Here is a 22,127-nt window from a genome sequence, read left to right as displayed (position 1 = left end):
ACCACTTGAGCCATAGCACCAATTCCGGCTTTTTTCTTTTTGCTTATGTGGTGCCGAGGAATCGAACCCAGGGCCTCATGCATGCAAGGCAAATGCTCTACCACTGAGCCACCTTCCCAGCCCATGAGTACAATTTGGACTATATCAGCCCTTCCTTCACCAGAGCTATGCATATGTGGTCTTTTACTTAACATTAAATCCAGCAGCTTTTCTTTCTTTCTTTTTTTTTTTTTTTGGTCTTGGAGCTTGAAATCAGGGCCCTGAGCTGTCCCTGAGCTTTTTTATTCAAGGCTAGCACTCTACCACTTTGAGCCACAGTGCTACTTCCAGCTTTTGAGTGGTTAATTGAAGATAAGATTCTCATGGGGATTTTTCTGGTTTTGAACTGTGTGTCTCAGATCTGAGCTCCTGAGTAGCTAGGATTACAAGCGTGAGCCACTGGTGCCTGGCACAAGTCTAGCTTTTTTTTTTTCCCCCTTCCGTCATTGGGCTTGAACTCTGGGCTTGGGTGCTATCCATCAGCTCTTCAGCTGAAGGCTAGCACTCTACCACTTGCGCCACAGTACCACTTCCAAAGTCTAGCAATTTTTAATGGATCTTCCTGTTAGTTTGTATAAGTTCTTCATTGTGTGTGTGTGTGTGTGTGTGTGTGTGCTGTTCCTGGGGTTTGAGTGTGTGTGTGTGTGTGTGTGTGTGTGTGTGTGTGTGTGTGTGTGTGTGTGTGTGTGTGTGTGTGTGTGTTGTTCCTGGGGTTTGAACTCAGGGCCAAGTGCTGTCCCTGAGATTCTTTTTCTCAAGGCTAATGCTACACCACTTGAGTCACAGCACCACTTTTGGCTTTTTTTCTGAGTAGTTTATTAGAGATAAGAGTCTCATGGACTTTCCTGCCCAGGCAGGCTTGGAGCTGTGATTCTCAGATCTCAGTCTGCTAAGTAACTAGGACTTACAGGCTTCAGCCACCAGTGGCAGGTAGCTCCTTCATTCCTTTAAATATATTTCATTGTATACAAGCATTATAGTTGGTATATTAGTGTACTGTTGAAAATCTAAAATATATCAGGGCTTTTAGTTTATTAACAGTTTATCAGTGAATATCTTTGCATATAAATTTTGGTGTACATGGAACAGGATGACCATGAGAGTGTATTTTCTCACATACTAGCTAACATTGGATTTTATGAATCTTTATTATTTTTAGCTTGATTTCTTTATTCATGAGGTTGGACATTATTTTGCTTTTAAATATTTGTGTGTGTGTGTGTGTGTGTGTGTGTGCGCGCACGCGCGCGTGTGCACGTATGCACGTGCACACTTTCTGGTCCTGGGGCTTGAACTGTGTCCCTGAGCTTTTCTTTTCTTTCTTTTTTTTTCTTGGGGGTGGGGGTGGGCTGGTCATGGGACTTGAACTCAAGGCCTGGGTGCTGTCCCTGAACTGTTTTGCTCAGGGTTAGTGCCTTACCTCTTTGAACCACAGCTCCACTTCTGGTTTTCTGATGGTAAATTGTAGGTAAGAGTTACAGAGACTTCCTTGCCCAGGTTAGCTTTGAACTGTGATCTTAAGATCTCAGCTTCCTGAGAAGCTAGGATTACAGGAGTTAGCCTCCAGTACCATGCTCTGGGCTTTTCTTTTCTTTTTTTTTTTGCTTAAGACTAGCATTCTAGATTGGGATGTAGCTCAGTGTTGTCCTGGGTTCCATCCCTAACACCAAAATGAATAAATAAATAGAAAAGAAAATACCAAAAAAAAAAAGCAGCTAACAATTTGGCCCGGAATGTGCCTTAGTGGTAGAGTGCTTACCTAGCATTCATGAAGCCCATTCCTCAGTACCATATAAACAGAAAAAGCCAGAAGTGGCACTGTGGCTCAAGTGGTAGAGTGCCAACCTTGAGCAGAAGAAGCTCGGGGACAGTGCCCAGGCCCTGAGTTCAAGCTCCAGGACTGGCAAAATAAATAGAGAGAGAGGGTGGGGGTGGTGGGAGGGTTACTGAATTATTAAAAAAAAAACAAAAAACTAGTATTCTACTACTTGTGAGCCACAGCTTCACTCCCAGTTTTATGGTGGTTAATGGGAGGTAAGAGTGTCTGTAAGGCCTTGAAACCAAGAAGCCTATCATGCCTTTGGGTGGAAGCCCCAGTGTTGCAAAACAAAAAGGACATTGTATCCTACCACTGGTCCAAGGAATTCCTAGACCTTTAAAGCTTGGTTGAGACATTGTTTTCTCAGAGGAGGTTTTCCCTTGTCCTTATTTTGATTTGATGTCTGGATTTTGGTCTATTCTCATAGTACCTAACATCATTCTTTTTTGGGGGGGGGGGTCCCGGTCGTGGGGCCTGAACTCTGGGCCTGGGCGCTGTCCCTCAGCTCTTCAACTCAAGGCTAGCACTCTACCACTTGAGCCACAGCGCCACTTCCGGATTTTTTCTTTTTGCTTATGTGGTGCTGAGGAATCGAACCCAGGGCCTCAGGCATGCAAGGCAAGTGCTCTACCACTGAGCCACCTTCCCAGCCCCATCATCATTCTTGAAGTATAACAATGCAACGATGTTAACATTTGAGGTACTCTTAGTCTTCCAGATTGTACAAGGCAAGACTGTGTGTGTGTGTGTGTGTGTGTGTGTGTGTGTGTGTGTGTGTGTGTGTGTGTGTGTGTGTGTGTGTGTGTGTGTGTGTGTGTGTGTGTGTGTGTGTGTGTGTGTATGTCTATACCTGCGCTTGAGTGCAAGTATGCAGGTACTGGGGCTTGAACTCAGGGCAAAGACTGGGCGCTATCCTTGAGCTTTTTTTGGGGGGGGTGGTTCAAGGCTAGCAGTATAAGCCGCAGCTCCACTTGTGTCTTTTCACTGCTTTGGCTAGAGATAAATGTCTCAGTCTTTTCTTCCCCAGCTGTTTTGGAACCAAACTCCTCAGATCTCAGCCTTCTGAGTAGCTAGGATTATAGGCGACTGTTTTCTTGTTAATTGAATTCTCTGTACCTGAGCACTCAACTCTTTCTTGAATATTTTTCCTTTTCAGTACCAGGTGTGGCTGAATTTGCAGCTTCCTTCAAAAGTGTAAGTAATAGTGTATTTATCTAATGAAGCTTATGTGAAGTTTTATTGTTCAGCAAACTTGTATCTGCATTTTTAAGTCCAATGTTGTAGCCTTCTAAACATTTTTTTTTTGGGGGGGGGGTCCAGTCGTGGGGCCTGAACTCTGGGCCTGGGCGCTGTCCCTCTGCTCTTCAGCTCAAGGCTAGCGCTCTACCACTTGAGCCACAGTGCCACTTCTGGCTTATTTTTTTTTCTTTCTGCTTATGTGGTGCTGAGGAATCAAACCCAGGGCCTCATGCATGCAAGACAAGCGCTCTACCAGAGGCATCTTCCCAGCCCCTTCTAAATATTTTGTAACAGCGCCTTAAGTATGTTTATAGTATCATCATGTTATGGATGGCTTCCTCTGTTCAGATGCTCTGTTTTGACATTCTGAATTTGTTAACCTGTTTTCTCAATTTGGAAGTTTTTAAGGTAAGGTATTTGAAGTATTTAGTGTAACACTAGTATTTTTTCCCTCAAGCTATGATTTTTTTTTTTTTTGGTCGGCTGTGGGGCTTGAACTCTGGGCCTGGGCGCTGTCCCTCAGCTCTTCAGCTCAAGGCAAGCGATCTACCACTTGAGCTACAGCGCTACTTCCGGTTTTCTGGTGGTTTATTGGAGATAGGAGTCTCACAGTCTCTCCTGCCCGGGCTGGTTTTGAACCACGATCCTCAGATCTCAGCCTCCTGAGTAGCTAGGATTACAGGCGTGAGCCACCAGGGCCCAGCAATTTAAGCTATGATTTTTGAAGTGCTTCCTCTCTCTTTCTTACTCACTTGCGCTTGCTTTTTTTTTTTTTTTTTGGTGTTTATTTTGGGTATCTGCTCAGGACTTGGGTACTGTGCATGAACTTTGGTGATCAAGGTTAGTGCTCTACCACTGGAGCCACAGCTCTCCTGGCTTTTTTTTTTTTTTTTGTAGCTAATTGGAGATAAGCATCTCCTGGACTTTCCTACCTGGCTGGCTTCAAACTGATCCTCTCTCATCCTCTTAAGTTCCTAGGATTACAGGCATGAGCCCTTGGTGCTTTTTTTTTATTTATGTGATGAATTGTGACCTTAACTGATACCTCCTCAGGATTTGGAATTTTTCTGTCCCATTGGAAACATGAAAGATGTCCACAAGTGCCACAGATTTTTCTACTTCTTGTTCAGCAGACATTTGGCTTGGAGATCTAAAAATGTTCTCATAACTTCCCACAACCAGAAAAATATTTTACTAAACTAGCTAACGCTAACATGGTACTATTATGCTCCAGTCACTGTTCTAAGTACTTTATGTATGTTAATTTAATCTTCACAAACCACATAGTATGTAAAACTACAATTATGACACATAGGCTCCTAAGTGGCAGAATCAGGCTTTGAACATATTCCTCTGATGATTAGCCTCTGTACTCTTTAACACTATACAGTAAAATAATTTCAGCCCAATGTTATAAGTACTGAGTTGCATAAGTTGTTATAAGTTGCATAAGTTGTTATAAGTACTGGAACTTGAAAGCTAAGTTACTTGTCTAAGCCCTAGTGGGCACAAAAACATGAGAAGAGGTTCTCTTGAGTACTGTAATATCAGGGGTGTTAATGATGAAAATGTGGGTTAGGGGTTTGGTTTAAACATGCCTTAGTACTCCCTGTTGTTCTATACACCTTATATTCTTCAATTATTCTTGCTGATACGCTGTTTTGATGTTAACAATTGGGACCAAAGAGGCTAAGTTTGTTAAGTTTACTAAATTTAGGTCATTATGACATAGATATTTGTCTGTTCATTGATCAGAGAAGTATTTGCAAAGAAAACACATCTAAGCTGGGTGCTCATGGCTTATGCCTGTAATCCTAGCTACTTAGGAGGCTGAGATCTGAGGATTGAGATTCTAAGCTAGCCCAGACAAAAAAGTCCCTGTGAGACTTTTTAACAACCAATTAATTACTTAAAAACCACAAGTGATGGTGTAGCTTAAGTGGTAGAGTGCTAGCCTTGACCTTCAGGGACAGCACCCAAGCCCTGAGTTAAAACTTCACAACCAACAATAAAGGAAGGAAGGGAGGGAATGAGGGAGGGAAGAAAGGAAGGAAGATAGGAAGATCTACCTTGAAAGGAACAAAGGAATATCTGATTAAACCCATTTTTTGTTTAAAGGGATACTTAGAAAGAAAAAGATCCCATCCCCCCCGCCCCCCAAGGATAAGTGTCCTTTCTTAAGGAAACTTAATATGCTTGTTGGTTCCTTAGAGTATAGTAGTCTTCTGTACAAGATATTCTACTATGTGTTATAGGCCAGTGAGAAAGTATGAGACCAAAGAGAAACGTATGTATGCTCTTAGTCATTATTTATTAATGTAGTATTTTTCTTAGATTCTGGCTTTTGGTTCTCATGCCTCATTTTCCCTAATCTATGCTGTTTCATTAGCAAATAACAGAATAGAATTTGAAACAGGATTCTCGGATTCTAAAGCTTATGCTCCAACCATACCATTAGGGATGTGATGAAACTCCCACCTTAATATAATCATAGCATTCTCATTTAGAGTAAAATGTGCTGGCTTAAATATTAAAGATTTTTTTGTACCTAGGACTTTCATGTTCCATGGTCGTATTTGTTTTAAAGAATCAAACTTTGTGACCTCTTTGATTTGTTTAGTATACATATTGACTGGTTGCTGCTCTTTCAGCATCTAATAAGGCCTAAATAGAGGGAGTGCAGGAAAAGCTTGCATTGTGGGAGTCAAGACTCACCTGGATTTAAATCTCAACTCTGCTACTATACTTCCTATGATCTGAGCAGATAGTATATGATTAAATGTTCTTCCTTCTTGTTTACACTTAACTTTCAGTTCAGTATCTTTGGTTACAACTAAGTATTTTAAGTCATAAACAGAAAAGAGTCCTTTTTTAAAACTTAGAATATGAAGTTAAAAAAATCTGATGAAGTAAACTTTTTCCTAGAAATATGCCATGTAATGTATTTTGAGTTTTGTTCTTAGAGGTACAGCAGCATCATTTCAGGGTCCCAGATACCATACCCTAGTAGAGTGTTTTTTTTTCCCTTTCTGGTGGAAAAATGGTGAGTTTGACTCAGAGCCTTCAAGGGAAGTTGCCATAGAGGGCTTATAGTGGTTTCTAGACATAGACTACTTTGTATTTGAATTATGGCTCTTCTAGCCATGTAACCTAAGTCAAGTGAGTCAGTTGGTTTCTTAATTTATAAAATGAGGATTATAATACCTATTTCATAGGGTTGTTTCAAAATAAATGACATGTTGTAAAGTACTTTCTTTGTTATATAGTACTGAGTAAAAGTTAATTTTTTTTTTTTTGGTTGGTCATAGGACTTGAACTCTGGGCTTGGTGCTGTCCCTGCGCTCTTCAGCTCAAGGCAAGGCTCTACTGCTTGAGCCACAGAGCCACTTCTCCTTTTCTAGTGATTTATTGGAGATGAGAGTCTCACGGACTTTCCTGCCCGGGCTGGCTTTGAACCGTGATCCTCAGATCTCAGCCTCCTGAGCAGCTAGGATTACAGGAGTGAGCCACCGTGCCCAGCTAAAATTTAAATTTTTGCAAAGAAGTATTCAAGGCTGAAATAATGTTTCATAATCTCTGTGCCTTATCTGTATGACAGAACAACTAGAGTACAGCTGTGGAGTTATTGAAGAATATATTTGTCAGTACCCTTGCTCCACTTTTTCCACTGGACACTCCCTTTGGCCCCCTAAATCAGTACATGTGGGGTGTGGCCAAGGCTTAATTGCTTATATATTTGCTGGCATCCAACTTGAACTTGCTACGTACATAACTGAAGCTGGCCTTGAATTTACAGTCCTCCTACAGTCTCTCCATTGCTGAGACCACAGGTCTGACCAACCATACACAGCAGCATTTATATATATATTTTAAGGTTACTTACATGATTCTCATAAGCAACTAGGGAAGAACACTGCTAACTCAATGCCATTCTAAGAGGGCTTTCATTTTTTTTTTTTGGCCCGGTTGTGGGGTCTGAACTCTGGGCTTGGGCACTGTCCCTCAGCTCTTCAGCTCAAGGCTAGCGCTCTACCACTTGAGCCACAGCGCCACTTCTGGCTTTTTTCTTTTTGCTTATGTGGTGCTGAGGAATCGAACCCAGGGCCTCAGGCATGCAAAGCAAGCACTCTACCACTGAGCCACCTTCCCAGCCCCATTTCATTCTTTTCTTATTTAAGTCTTTTTTATTCCTTCTGCCAGAGAACGTTTATGATTATTGTTTCAAACAATTTAGTTGGAGTTTTGTGTTGTGTGTTTTTTTTTTTTACCTGAATGAATTTCACATAGTTTAAGTGCTATATACACTTTTCGTATGTTAAGTACTGATAGTAGTATTACTAAGTTCTTCTAAGATCTCTCTGACATGACTTTTTTTAAATTTGTGCCAGTCTTGGGGGTGAGCTTAGAGCCTGGGCACTGTCCTTAAGCTTTTGTGCCCAAAGCCAGTGGTCTACTATTTTGAGCTATAGCACCATTTCTGACTTTTTGGTAATTAATGTCTCACAGACTTTGCTGCCAGGCTGCCTTTGAACCATGATCCTCAGATATCAGTCTTCTGAGTAGTTAGGGTTACAAGCATGAGCCAATGCCCAGCTTCTGGACTTTTAATGATCAGCAGGATTATCTTGTAAGGTGACTATAGCTCATATTTGAACCTGGAAAAAAATCTGCGTTTTTTTTTTTTTTTTTTTTTTGTGAAAATACTGTACAGAGGGGTTACAATTACATGGGCAAGACAATGAGTACATTTCTTATTAAGCATTGTAGCCTCTTCCTTTGTTTCCCCTTCCCATCTCTTCCCATCCTCCCCCCCTCTAATCATCCCCCTCCCCCCCCCTTGTTTTTTTTAAATAGTAATTTGCCCATTGTCTTCAAACAATCTGAATGCTGTGTGACAGGCTACATTCATTTTAAGAAGAAAGAGTTGAATCTCTTTACTCTTTATGTTTTAGAATGTATATATTCTTATTTTTTTGACAGCCTATTACTAACTCTCCACCCAAATGGATGGCGGAAATAGAACGTGATGACATTGACATGTTGAAAGGTAAGTGATGCTAGCTACTGCCCTCTTTGGTAGAGAACTCACTGTGATGCCTGGGCTGCTCTGAAACTCATGAGATCAATGTTTTCCTGCTTTAGCCTCTCCAATGGAGCTATAGGCAACCACTATCCCTAGCCTGTCTTCTTTTACTATACTGTCTTCCACAAAGTATCTTTCTAGCTTTTTGAGTTTTTTTTTTTTTCTCTCAGTGTTTCTTTACAATATTTATGCCTTCAAATTGCCTTCTTCATGTCTACAGCTCCTTTGTGCATGTACTTTTTCCTTGGGTAGAAGTCTTGCTGATTCAGGACCAAATTGCAATAAATTCTTTTGCTAATTCATTTAGTATTTAGTTTTGTATAAAGCCACAGTTAACAACAACAATAACAAAAAATTCACATAAATTTTCTTACTTAATTCTTTCAAAGGTCCTGTTGGTTATATATGCTAACATGCAAAGTTCGGAGGAGGCTAACTGGCCGATTTATTAGCAAGAGTTAAAATTTAAATTGGTGCTGTCTCTGAGCCTCTTTGTACTCAAGGCTAGGGCTCTACCACTTGAGCCACAGCAGCACTTGCAGTTTTTGATTGGTTAATTGCAGATAAGAGTCTCATGGGGAGTTTTCTGCCTCAGTTGGCCTCAACCGTGATCTTCAGATCTCAGCCTTCTGAGTAATTAGGATTACAGGTATGAGCCACCCAAACCTGGCTTTAACTTCTAATCTTTTAAGTCTCATTTCACTATTATCAGTATTACTAAATAATAATTTCTTAGTGGGCTAAGACCTTTTATTTCAGTCATATTGATTTCTTCCACAAAGAATTTATAACTAGTTTTTTTGTTTTTTGTTTTGTTTTTTGTTTTGGTTGGTCTGGGGTTTTAACTCGGAGGTTGGGCACTGTCTCTTAGTTCTGCTCAGAGCTACTGTTCTACTACTTTGCGCCATATTGCCAGTTCTGGTTTTCTGACTTTGAACTGTGATCCTTAACTCTCAGCCTCCTGAGTAGCTAGGATTACAGGCATGAGCCACCAGTGCTTGGCTGATATGATATTGCTTAATAAATGACTTAGAACTTGATATGAATTTAATATTTGAGTTTTAAACTCAAAATTTAAATTTTATGATTTTACTCTATTTTAAAATTATCCTTCTGTAGTAAAATTTATGATGGTTGTGAAGTAATAGCTGGAAATTCAAGTAAATTGGAATTCTTTAATTTTTTTTTTTTTGCCAGTTCTGCGTCTTGAACTAAGGGCCTGAGTGAGCACTGTCCCTGAAGTTCTTTTGCTCAAGGCTAGCACTCTACTACTTGAGCCAACATGCCACATCCAGCTTTTTCTGTTTATGTTGTACTGAGGACTGGAACCCCAGGCTTCTTGCATGCTAGGCAAGCACTCTACCACTAAGCCATGTTCCCAGCCCCAAATTTGGAATTCTTGAGCTGAACAGGTCAAGAAAGTCTCTACCATTTACAGATAATGAATTCAAAATGATAAATGGAAGAAAGTCATATTTATTTGATTCAGAAGTATTTAATTGCTTTGCATGTTTAAATACAGATTTTCTTTTCCAGCTATGAAAAAATAAAGTTTTAAGAGAATTCTGGGTTTGATGTTGTAATATTTGAAACTCATTAATATATTGTGGCCTGTATTTCCTAAGGAAACTTTAAATTTTTACTGAGAAGGAGCTGGAGGTGTGGCTCAAATGGGAGAACATGCATGAGGCCCTGAGTTTAATCCCTAGCACCACCATCGTCATTACAAGTTAACCTGTGTTTTAAACTTAAAAGGAATTGAATAAACCAGGCACTGGTGGCTCACACCTATAATCATAGCTACTCAAGAGACCTGTCCAAAATGCTTAGTCAATGCTATATCACATCATAAAACTTCATATTTTAATGGTATATGATAGACAAAATAATAAATGATAGGCAATTTTGTATGATAGACAAAATAGTTCCTTAGGATAGATTACTTAATTTGTTGTTTATGCTAACTCCTCTCATTAAGTGGCATTTTGCAGTAGTGAAAAGTTTCACTGGTGTGTGTCTCTATGTGTGTGTGTACAAGATTGAAGGAGAAGAAATATGGGTATTTACTCTTACTTACTCAATAGGAGTTAAACTCAACTTTTTTTCTCTTGTGGTGCTGGAGATCAAATCCAGGACCTTGTGCATGCTAGACATGTACTTTATTATTCTACTATACCCCAGCCCTGGTTGAAAACTTTATTTCCAAGATTCCTAGTGTGAAGAAATGATATTGAAATAAATTATTTCTATTTCAGAACTGGGGAGCCTAACAACAGCTAATTTGATGGAGAAAGTACGCGGCTTACAGAACCTAGCCTATCAGTTGGGGCTGGATGAGTGTGAGTACCCACCACACCACAGATTTGTTCATCCCATTAGGAGTTCTAGTTATGTTTAGAAAAATGTATTTTTCCCTTTATTAGAGAAAAAAATGGTGTTCTGTCTAAAGTGTGTCTTTGTGATAAGTTGTACTAATTACTGGATTTAGTAGGTAACAAATAATTTTTCTCTGTGCATTAAAAGTGTATTGGAACCTCTTCAGTTTTTTAGTGGTAGAACATCAAAACTGCCTTAAGCCAAAGAGACACTGGTAAGTTTGCATTAGTTAACTGAAATTCCAAGGGTAGAAATAGCTTTGAGGATATATCTAGATCCATGACCCTTGATGTCATTGGGATATACTCTAATTTTTGCTTTGGTTTTGTATGTTAGTGTTCTACTTCATGCATTAGTCTTTCTTTGCTGCTACAATAGCTTTATCTCAGCATTGGGTAAGGTAGCCAAAAGGAGATTCAGTTTATATAGTTTCTTTGGATTATATAGTGTTCTTTGGATTTTCCAAAAGAAAGATGCTGGGGAAGGATTTGACTGCTCTGTGTTGGTTCACAAAGTCATCTGTAAGCTAGTCCTTTGTCCACATAGCATGAAGCGCTGTGATGGACCCAGGCCTACCTAGATCCTGGCTACAGATACAAAATAGAGAAGTTGGAGTTGGTCTGACCAAATCATGGAGAATGTGAGAAAAGGATTGATTCCCAAAGGAAGGAATATATGACAAACCAAGAATCTGCTACTAGGAGTAATGCTTTAACATTTTTCACTTACGCCTTTATGCTCTCTAATTTTTTTTTTTAATCGGTTCTGGGGCCTGTACTCAACCTAGGTGCTGTCTCTCAGCTAGAGCTCTACCACTTGAGCCACAGCACCCACTTCTGGCTTTTTCTGCTTATGTGGGCTGAGGAATCGAACCCAGGGCCTCATGCATGCAAGGCAAGCACTCTACCACTGAGCCACCTTCCCAGCCCTTCTATTATTTTTATTTTATTTTATTTTATTTTCTGTCAGTTGTGGGGCTTGAACTTGGGGCCTAGATGCTGACCTTCACCTCTTCAGTTCAAGGCTAGTGTTCTACCACTTGAGCTACAGCACCACTTCCAGTTTTCTGGAGTTATGGAAATAAGAGTCTCTTGGACTTTCCTGTCCACTCTGGCTTTGAATCGTGATCCTCAGATCTCAGTCTCCTGAGTAGCTAGTATTATAGACATGAGCCACAGGCGCCCAGATTAAAATTATTTTTTTCATAGTACATTCACTATAAAACTGGCAAAGAAATGATACAAATTTCTCATTTTGTAATTGAAAGAAGAGATACTCAACATAAATACAGTGGTTAAAACTTTGTTTTCAAGGAGTATACCTGGGACCTTCCTTAAATACATAATCTTGAAAGTTGTGTCCTGATGTTTGGACTCAAGTGGGTAGATCACCTGCTCAGCAAGCCCAAGGCCATGAATTTAACCCCTGAGTAACCCTCAACAATGCAAGTTTTTTTTTTTGGTTGCAAGTTTTATACTATTTTGGGGCAGTAAAAAATCATCTTTAGATGTGTTTTTCTTGTTTCTTACAGGGGTAGAAAAATCTTACTTTCTGCCAACGGCCATTTGGATATTTATAACATCATTCAGGACGAGAAGCATATGTATTTGTCCTATCATGTACCAAAGATTTCTTGGTCTTTATTTGCCCAACATTCCCTACCCTTGCTAGCGTGTAGAACATAGAGTAGCTTTGTTGACATCATGATTTACGTTACTGCTACATTCTTCATTTCACTTTCAAATTTAAATGTATCATTTTGGCCTTTATTTCATTTCATCAGCATCAGTTAGGTTTTTTGTTTGTTTTGTTGTTGTTGTTAGTTTTGTTTTGTTTCATGATGCTGTAGATTGAATCTGGGGCCTGCATATGCTAGACCAGTGCTCTAACATGAAGGTATACACCCAGCCTACAGTTGGATTTGTTTTTCTAATATAATATTCTTTTTTTGTTGTTGTTGGTCGTGGGGCTTGAACTCAGTCTGGGCAGTGCCCCTCACTCTTCAGCTCAAGACTTGTGCTCTACCACTTGAGCCACAGTGCCACTTCTGGTTTTCTGAGTGGTTTATTGGAGATAAGAGTTTCACGGACTTTCCTGCCTGGGCTAGCTTTGAACAGTGATCCTCAGATCTCAGCCTCCTGAGTAGCTAGGATTACAGGCGTGAGCCACCAGTGTCCAGCTAATATAATATTCTTTAATCACCTCATGAATCAAACAGTAGAGGGCAATAAATTACTTGTGGTTTTTGTATGGTGTGTTCAGTTCATTTGTTGATACCTTGCTTTTCTCTATATCCTGGTAATATATTTCTTCTGACTAAAGTTTATCCTTGGCAAAACTAATAACCAAGTGTGTCATGGGAAACCAAGGCTTAACATGAAAAAGCACTTTTTAAATTCATGACTGTCAGGCTTGTATAGAATTGCTGGTGCCTGGGCTGAACCCTGGTCCTCAAATTTGAGCCTCCTTGAGTAGCAATGATTACAGGTGTGACCCTTCAGCACCCAGCTATGCTTGACCAATTTTGATAAACTTGTTTTGAACTAGCCATGTTTCCCTAGTTGAATCATAGAGGACTTTATACCATTGGTTTGTTTGAACTAGGATCTAAATTAGGGTATTTGATACATGCTGTATTTAATTGATCTCTTAGGTCCGTTTTAGTCTATTGTCTACTTCCCTTTTAATTTCTCTTATCATTTGGTTTCTCAGATTCTAGATTTTTTTTTTTTTTTTTTTGCCAGTCCTGGGGCTTGACTCAGGGCCTAGGCACTGTCCCTGAGCTTCTTTGCTCAAGACTAGCACTCTACCACTTGAGCTACAGCAGTGCCACTTCCAGTTTTTCTGTTTATATGGTACTGAGGAATTGAACCGAAGGCTTCATGCATGCAGGCAAGCACTCTACTACTAAGCTACATTCTCAGCCCAGATTCTAGATTTTGTTCATTATTTATGTCCTTGAGGTTGTGCTTACCATGTTAATCACTTTTTTATTTTCTGATAGATTGAGGAATTTGTATGGATATTGAAAGAATATCAAATAAAAAAGCATGATTTAAAAAAAATTGTTTTTGGCCAGTCCTCTACCACTTGAGCCACAGTGCCACTTCAGGCTTTTTCTGTTTATGTGGTACTGAGGAATCAAACCCAGCGCTTCATGTAAGCACTCTACCTAGACTAAGCCACATTCCCAGCCCCAAAGCATGATTTTTTTTTCCGGGGGTAGAGGGAGGGCAAGAATATTGTACAGGTAGTGTTGTGTATATCACCAGAGGTTATATTAAGTCTTCCTAGCTTCTTTTTGTGTGATATTCAGATTAATAGTTGACAAAAATATTGTTAGCCTGTCTATTCATTGTAAAATTCTGCATTAACCTTTAACTCACAGTAGCTTTTTTTTTTTTTTTTTTGTCGGTCATAGGGCTTGAACGTTGGCCTTGGGAGCTATCCTTCAGCTCTTTAGCTCAAGGCAAGCGCCCTACCACTTGAGTCACAGCGCCACTTCCCGTTTTCTAGTGGTTTATTGGAGATAAGAGTATCAAGGACTTTCCTTGCTCGGGCAGGCTTTGAACTTCCCGTTTTCTAGTGGTTTATTGGAGATAAGAGTATCAAGGACTTTCCTTGCTCCGGCAGGCTTTGAACTGTGATCCTCAGATTTCAGCCTCCTGAGCAGCTAGGATTACAGGAGGGAGCCACTGGTGCCCGGCTTCACAGTAGCCTTTGATTACAGTCTAGGCCACTATTTTATTAAATAATTCTAGGTACTGATATTCTGTCATTCCTTCTTATTGTTTAGAATTTTCTTACTAAGGGCTGTATCTTATCAGCTTTTTGATTTATTTGCTGCTGTTCCTATTGGAATAACAAAACAATTCTTTTTTGTTTTGTTTTCAGAATGAGTCAATTCTGTAACCATCAATAAGTCTGTTTTAAAAACTGCCCACATATTAAGAACCTTGTTGTATTTTCTAATGTGTTTTTACTTTGCATTGTTATAATCTGTAGATTAAAAGCCACTGTTGAGTATTAAATGTTTATATTTCTAAGAATTTAATACATTGGGTGAGGAAGTTTGAAATAACTAAGCTTCCTTAAAGCATTGAACCCAAATTGTACAATAAATGCTTGTTTCTACCATATAATGCTGAAATGCTTTTAAATAATCTTTGAATGCAGAATTTGGCCTTTTTTCACCTTCTGTAGCTGTACTTTGCAACTGATTGCCATTTTCCTTGACCCATAGTGAATTTAGCTGACATAAGAACATACTTTGAAGAGTTACAATTAGAAATAATTTCATGGATATGTATTGGACTTCTTGGATGCAGCTCTTTGTTTTATTGTGTTTAGTATATTTGCATAAAAACAAGATCTTTTTTTTATCTTTACGGATGATTCATCTACTCTGGGGGTTGGCTTTCATTTGACACCCTAATCTGGTAATGTCTCAATCCTCTTTCCTGCATTAATTGAGAGGATGACATGGATGAAAAATAGGCACTAGGAACTGATGAATCCCCAAGGACCAGAGATCCTGTTTTCATGCAAATATCTGTACTGATAAAGACGAAGGAAAGAAAAAAATGCAAAAAATATTTGTCCTCAAAACATGATTGCTTGTTATTTCCCAGAGGCATTGTTAAATGTTAGTGTAGAGATAATGGGGACCTTCTAGGACTGATAGTAAGTAGATTGTGTCATTTAGAAAATGACCCTACCCTTTGATTTGGTATATGATTACACCTCAGATAACTCTTTCAGTGTGTAGATTTGGGAATGCAATAACTTTTGTAATAGGCATTTAATGGCATCCCAGATGATTGGGGCCATTGGCTTAATTTGGGCATTTAATTTCTATGAAGTTCCTTTGAAATATATAGAAATACAAAAATGGAAAAATTCTGCTTAGCATTGGGTAAAGAAGTGTATTTGTTACTTTCTGCTGAACTTAGTGTCCTTTCTTTCTTTCTTTCTTTCTTTTTTTGGGGGGGGGGTTGTTCTGGTCATTGGGCCTGAACTCTGGGCCTAGGCGCTGTCCCTCAGCTCTTCAGCTCAAAACTAGCACTGTACCACCTGAGCCACAACGCCACTTCCAGCTTTTTTCTTTTTGCTTATGTGGTGTTGAGGAATCGAACCCAGGGCCTCATGCATGCAAGGCAAGTGCTCTACCACTGAGTCACCTTCCCAGCCTGTGTCCTTTCTTTTTTACTGGGATTATTACCATCACCTAACTTGTCTCCTTACCTTACTCTAGTCGATCTTTTTTTGGCCGGTCATGGGGCCTGAGCTCTGGGTCTGGGCACTGCCTCTCAGCTCTTCAGTTCAAGGCTAGTACTCTACCACTTGAGCCACAGCGCCACTTCTGGCTTTTTCTGCTTATGTGGTGCTGAGGAATTGAACCCAGGGCCTCATGCATGCAAGGCAAGCACTCTACCACTGAGCCACTTTCCCAGCTCACTCTACTACTGATTACTAGTGCCAGATTAATTTTCCAAAGTTCCATTTGGTTCTTTGTCCTTTGCTCATGAGTCATTGGTAGTATATGAGTCATTGGTGGTACGTGGTTCCTTACTTATAAAATTCAGACAGCATCACATGGAATATCCTGGACATTCCTGTCCCAGTTAATCTCTAGCTTTGATACTTACGTTTCCCCTACTAAAATACCATATACTGTACCTACTTGAAATTCTCTTTTTGGAATATTTCCCCGTCATTTTAGTTTTGGTCATGTTACTTAATTTTTTTTTCAAAGATCCTTTTCTCTTCCCTGAGCCTTTTCTTTTCATCCTTAATATAGAAAGTGAGCTCTCTCCTGGTTTCCCATTGGCTTTTAGAGTGGTTTATTTGTTTAGTTTATAAGTTACATTCATCATTCTTGGAGACAGTTTTGGTATTGCTCTTATCCTTCGGATTGAGTATAATTTAAGGTAAGAATCATATATTAAGGCTTAGTAGCCCATAGAGCTGCTGACATAAAACAAGTGTATAGTGTGTATTTGCTGATGGAATGAATGGCCCATTGTTGATATCTTTAGATGAAATTAATTTTTCTAATGAAGTCCATTGGCTTAAAACTGAATAGATGAAAGCTTCTGGAAATTGTTCTCTTTTCTCAATAGTTGATGAGGAGTTTCTTTTATGACAGTGGATAATTACACAGTTGTGTTTTTGGTAATTTTGTTTTGGTTTGGTTTTGGGTTTTTGTTGTTGTTGTTGTTGGTTGTGGGACTTGAACCCAGGGCCTGGGCACTGTCCCTGAGCTCTTTAGTTCAAGGCTAGTGCTTTACCACTTTGAGCTCTACTTTTGTTGTTTTGAGTGGTCAATTGGAGATAAGAATCTTTTTTCTTTTCTTTTTTTTTTTTTTTCGGGGGGGGGGGGTCTGGTTGTAGGGCCTGAACTCTGGGCCTGGGCGCTGTCCCTCAGCTCTTCAGCTCAAGGCTAGCGCTCTACCACTTGAGCCACAGCCTCACTTCCGGCTTTTTTCTTTTTGCTTATGTGGTGCTGAGGAATCGAACCCAGGGCCTCATCCATGCAAGGCAAGCACTCTACCACTGAGCCACCTTCCCAGCCCAGAGATAAGAATCTTATGGGGACTTTTCTGCCAGGGCTGGCTTCAAATCATGATCCTCAGATCTCACCCTCCTGAGAAGCTAGGATTACAGGAGTAAGTCACCAGTGGCCAGCTTAATTTTTTTTTTTCTATGTTGTACTTAAACCCTGCTCCATCACTATTATGACCTTAGCATGATTCTGATGAAATCTTGTAAGTTGCAGCCATAGATTGCTTCCTTTTTTTGTAATCCTACTCAATACTGAATTTTGGCTATTTTTACCCTTTTCTGATTTTTTTTCTTGCCTCTGAAAGAGGCATGCAAATGTGTGTAGTAGTCATGCAAATGACCTATTGACTAACTTGGAAATATTTTAAAATAGAGTGTAAAAATTGGGAACATGGGATCATAACTTTGTTACTAGGGCTAACCCCATAGCCAAGGTTTATTATAACTTTATTGAAATGTAATTCATATATTGTATAGTTCACCTCTTTGTAGTGTACAATGCAGTGATTATTATATTCCTAGGTTTATATAATAATTACCACATTCAATTCTAGAATATTCCTAGATTCTTATTATATTCCTAGATTGTACAATAATCACCACATTCAATTCTAGAATATTTTCATCATTCCAAAAAGAAACCTTGTAGTCATTTTCAGTCTCTGTTTCTCTCCAAACTCTCTTGGCCTTAGCCACCATTAATTTACTTTATGCCTAGATGTATTTGGAATCTATATAGCCGAAATTATTTAATATGTGTACTTTGTGACTGCATTTTTTTCTTTCTTTCTTTTTTTTTTTTTTTGGTCCAGTCTTTTTGTTTATGTGGTGCTGAGGAATCGAACTCAGGGCCTCAGGCTTGCAAGGCAAGCGCTCTACCACTGAGCCACCTTCCCAGCCCCATGACTGGATTTTTTTCTATTCTTTTTTTTTTTTTTTGGTCAGTCATGGGGCTTGAACTCTGGGCCTGGGCGCTGTCCCTCAGCTCTTCAGCTCAGTGCCACTTCCGGTTTTCTGGTGGTTTATGAGAGATAAAAGTCTCATAGAGTTTCCTGCCCTGGCTGGAGATCTTATCCTCAGATCTCAGCCTCCTAAGTAACTAGGATTATAGGTGTGAGCCACCAGTGCTGGCCTATTCTTTCTTTTGTGATGCTGGGATCAAACCCAGGACCTTGAGCATGTTAGGTAGTGTTCTACTGCTGAACTACATCCCTAGCCCTGGATTCTTTTTTTGCAGTATTTAACCTTGTAACATATTTCAGTGTTTCATACTTTTTATGATGGAATAATATTCAATTGTGTGGCTGTACCAAATTATGTTTATCAGTTAAGAGGCATTTGGGTAGTTTGAACTATTTGACTAGTATGAATAAGTGAACAATTATGTATAAGATTTTGTGTGGGTTCATTTTCATTTTTCTTGGCTTTATAACTAGGAAGGGAATTTCTGAGTCATTTGCTCACTCATATTGAACTTTGCTCACTCATATTGAACTTTGAGAAACTATTCAACTGTTTTCTAAAATGGCTGAAGTGTGCCATTCTGACCAGCAGTGTGCTTGATAGTTCCAGTTTTATCACATCCTTGCTAATGCTTGTTATTGATTATTGGCCTTTTTAAATGTAATATTTATCTTTAGTTACCTTAAATTTTATGTCCACAATTTACAAATTATGCCCTCTACAAATTGTCTCCTTTTCTTTAAGAAGTTGGTAAAAAGCACCACTATCAATCTCACATACACAGTAGTTCCACAGTTTTGTATTTCTGAATAGCCGCTTAAAGACAGTCCTGAATTATAACTTAGTCTGTGTTAGTAAAGAATTAAAAACTGTAGTCACTAGTGTATCTGTCATGGTCACTTTAAAAAAAGCATCTGAACTTATATAGAATCAACTGTAAAATGTGAGAAGTGTTAAATATTCTTTATTTGACATTTATACATAAGCCACACTAAAATGCCATTCAATAAGTAAAAGGCAGATTTCAGAAACAGGGAATTTTAATTAAATTGGCATAGTCAAGAACAAAATTATAGACATTGCTTCCTCATCTTCAACATTGTCTTTACCAGGTTAATGATCATAAATTGAAACTGGTTAATTGGTACTGAGACAGTGAAGGTATTTCCCCAGTATTTAAAGATGTTTTCAGGGCTGGGAAGGTGGCTCAGTGGTAAAGTGCTTGCCTTGCATGCCTGAGGCCCTGGGTTAGATTCCTCAGCACCACATAAGCAAAAAGAAAAAAGCCGGAAGTGGCGCTGTGGCTCAAGTGGTAGAGTGCTAGCCTTGAGCTGAAGGGCTCAGGGACAGCGCCCAGGCCCAGAGTTCAGGCCCCACGACTGGACCCCCCCCCCAAAAAAAAAAAAAAAAAAGATGTTTTCAGCTGGGTGCCAGTGGCTCATGCCTGTAATAGGATTTCCATTCAAAGCCAGCCGGGGCAGGAAAGTCCAAGAGAGACTTTCATCTTGAATTAACCACCGGAAAACCAGAAGTAGGGCTATGGCTCAAAGTGGTAGAGCACTAGCCTTCAGCAAAAGAGATCTGTGACAGCACCCAGACCCTGAGTCCAAGCCCCATGACCGAAAAAATTTTTTTAAAAAGCTATTTGAGTGGTTACCATTCCATAATTTTCTATAGCTCTTTAAAAACAACATTTTGGTGTAAAAAGATTAAGATTTTCCCCATTTAAACTTAGTCCTTTATCCCATATCTACATTAATGAAGTTGTCTGTACCTGAAACAATTTAGTGCAACTTATTTGGCGATTCCAAAGAGAAACTTTTCAAGCTTACCTGTTAGTACTCTTCTCTGCCTTTTCTTTAGTCATGCAAATTTGATAAAATGGCTGCTTATATTTAGAAAATTACCAATTTAAATAAAATTCTACAGGACAGTTCTATTGCATTCAATTTTAATCTCTAAAGGACAGAGGTGGAGAATAACTGTGATTTTTTGTATTTTTTATCGTAAAAATACTGTACAGAGGGGTTACAGTTGTAATGAATACATTTCCTATGGACATTGTTGCCTCCTCCTTTGTTTCCCCCCTACCATCCCTTGCCTCCCACCTCCACAACTACCCCTCCCCTAATAACTGTGACTTGTATTCCCTGGATATTAATTTTTGTGACCTAACTAAAGCTTATTTGTCTGGCTTCCATTATAAGGCCCTTTGGTCTTACCTCCTATAATAAATAGTTAAAGTTTAATTAGCATTCCTTGATTTACAGAGAAAAATTATGTACTCTTTAACCTCTAGATGGCAGCACGAGACCTACTGTGCTTCTAGCTTTTCTGTCCTTATCTTTGGAACTCAATTTTTTATTTGGGTAAAAAAAAAAATCTTGTGATGCCTTATTTGACTTTTAGCATTTTGTTTTCCATTTCATTAGTCCATACTACTTTTTAGCCCATCTCTGAAGCAGTATATGATTTTAAATAAAATAAAATTTTAAAGCTTTTATGATTCAAATCCTTTATTTCTGAAATATCATTTACATGAGATTAAAGAAATTGGTTAAAGTGTTGTTGATGTGGTTTATTTTAGTAGCTTCTATACTTGGATATATAACCCTCAAAATGAGTTCAAGTCTCATATCCCAGTCATCTCCCTTGCCAGTGGTCTTTTTTTTTTTTTTTTTTACATCCCTAGACTCTGTTATCATGACATGTCAGAAAGTACCATATTTAATTAAAACAAGAATATTAGCTAATATTATAGTAACTTGAACTAAATAGTCCTTTACTTTTTTTTTTTTTCTTTTGGTCAGTCAACTCTGGGCTTGGGCTTTGACCCTGTGCTCTTCAGCTTGAGCCACAGTGTCACTTCTGGTTTTTCTGGAGGTAAGAGTCTCTCACACTTTCCTGGTTGGCTTTGAATCATGATCCTCAGATCTCAGCCTCCTGAGTAGCTAGGATTACAAGCATGAGCCACAGCACCCAGCTTCCTTTACGTTTTAAAACATTACTTTAAAGCTTTCAAATATTTACTTATTATGAATGATGAGGTAATAGCAAAAGAATGAAATGCCCTGTTCCTCAGCTACTACTTCAGAAATACTTGTAAGGAACATGAAATTGAATAAGGCATTATCTTTGCAGACCAAATCTAATAGGGAAGAGAACTAAAACTATTAAGTAAATCTTCATAGAAAGTTGGAGAGGTAAGCTCTATGGGAGTACAAAGAATTGTACAGGGAGGAGAGGAAAGATGGATTGTGTTAAATTGGTCAGTGAGGATTACGTAGGACCATGGACCTGAGGATTTTGAGGAGTCTGGACATAAGGGGAGAAGTGATTTAGTGATATCTGCATGGAAAAGAGAAAATGACATAGAATTTGTTGTTTTTGGAATATTGAAAGTAGACCTTAGAGAAAACGTGATCTTGATGGGTAGAAATGGAAAAAAAGGCCTCAATTATGAGAATAGCCAAGTTAGAAAGCAACAGCTTTGCTTAAGGAACAGTGTAAGTGATAGAATGTAGTCTCTAAGGACCCAGTGTTATATTAGGGGCCATAAGGATGAAGACTATAAAGAAGTTAGGGGCCAGATTGAGTAAGACTTTGAACTCCATGAGTTGAGTAGTTAAGATTCAATGGTAATGGGGAAGCCATTACAATTATATGAATGGTGGGGGTTTTTGTTGCTTTGTCAATACTGGGAATTGAACTCAGGACCTTGCACTCTGGCTCAGCTTGCTTGATCACAGCTGGTGCTGTACCACTTGAGCCATGACTCCAGTCTGGCTTTTTGCTAGTTAATTGGGAATGGAGTCTCACAGACTTTTCTTTGAACTGAATAGCCACAATTACAAGTATGAGCCCTGGTGCCCAGAATGTGAATGTTTCTTTCCTTTCCTTTTCCTTCTTTCTTTTTCTTTTTTTGTCAGTTGTGGGCCTGAACTCTGAGCCTGGGCGCTGTCCCTCAGCTCTTCAGCTCAAGGTTAGCACTCTACCACTTTAGTCACAGTGCCACTTCCCACTTTTTCTGCTTATGTGGTGCTG

The 22,127-nt window shown here is 39.2% G+C and overlaps 1 protein-coding gene across 3 annotated transcripts in view; it reads left to right on the top strand.

Moving 5' to 3' along the window:
- Lin52 (lin-52 DREAM MuvB core complex component) overlaps window positions 1-22,127 on the top strand; it is a 101,024-nt gene that overhangs the window by 4,763 nt on the left and 74,134 nt on the right. For 2 of the 3 annotated variants that reach the window (XM_070030158.1, XM_070030167.1), the window contains exons 3-5: window positions 3,015-3,052; window positions 8,078-8,144; window positions 10,436-10,519. In XM_070030158.1, coding sequence (XP_069886259.1) covers window positions 3,015-3,052; window positions 8,078-8,144; window positions 10,436-10,519 — 189 coding nt within the window. Of the gene's footprint in view, window positions 1-3,014; window positions 3,053-8,077; window positions 8,145-10,435; window positions 10,520-12,087; window positions 12,777-22,127 lie in introns of those variants that run through there. The other variant, XM_070030149.1, reaches the window with a different exon arrangement.

This window comes from Dipodomys merriami, unplaced genomic scaffold (assembly GCF_024711535.1).
Source record: "Dipodomys merriami isolate MVZ:Mamm:240054 unplaced genomic scaffold, mDipMer1.0.p SCAF_1, whole genome shotgun sequence".
NCBI classification, from domain to species: Eukaryota; Metazoa; Chordata; class Mammalia; order Rodentia; family Heteromyidae; genus Dipodomys; species Dipodomys merriami.
Note: the sequence above shows the minus strand (reverse complement) of the source record. Positions and strands in the feature narration are given on the sequence as shown.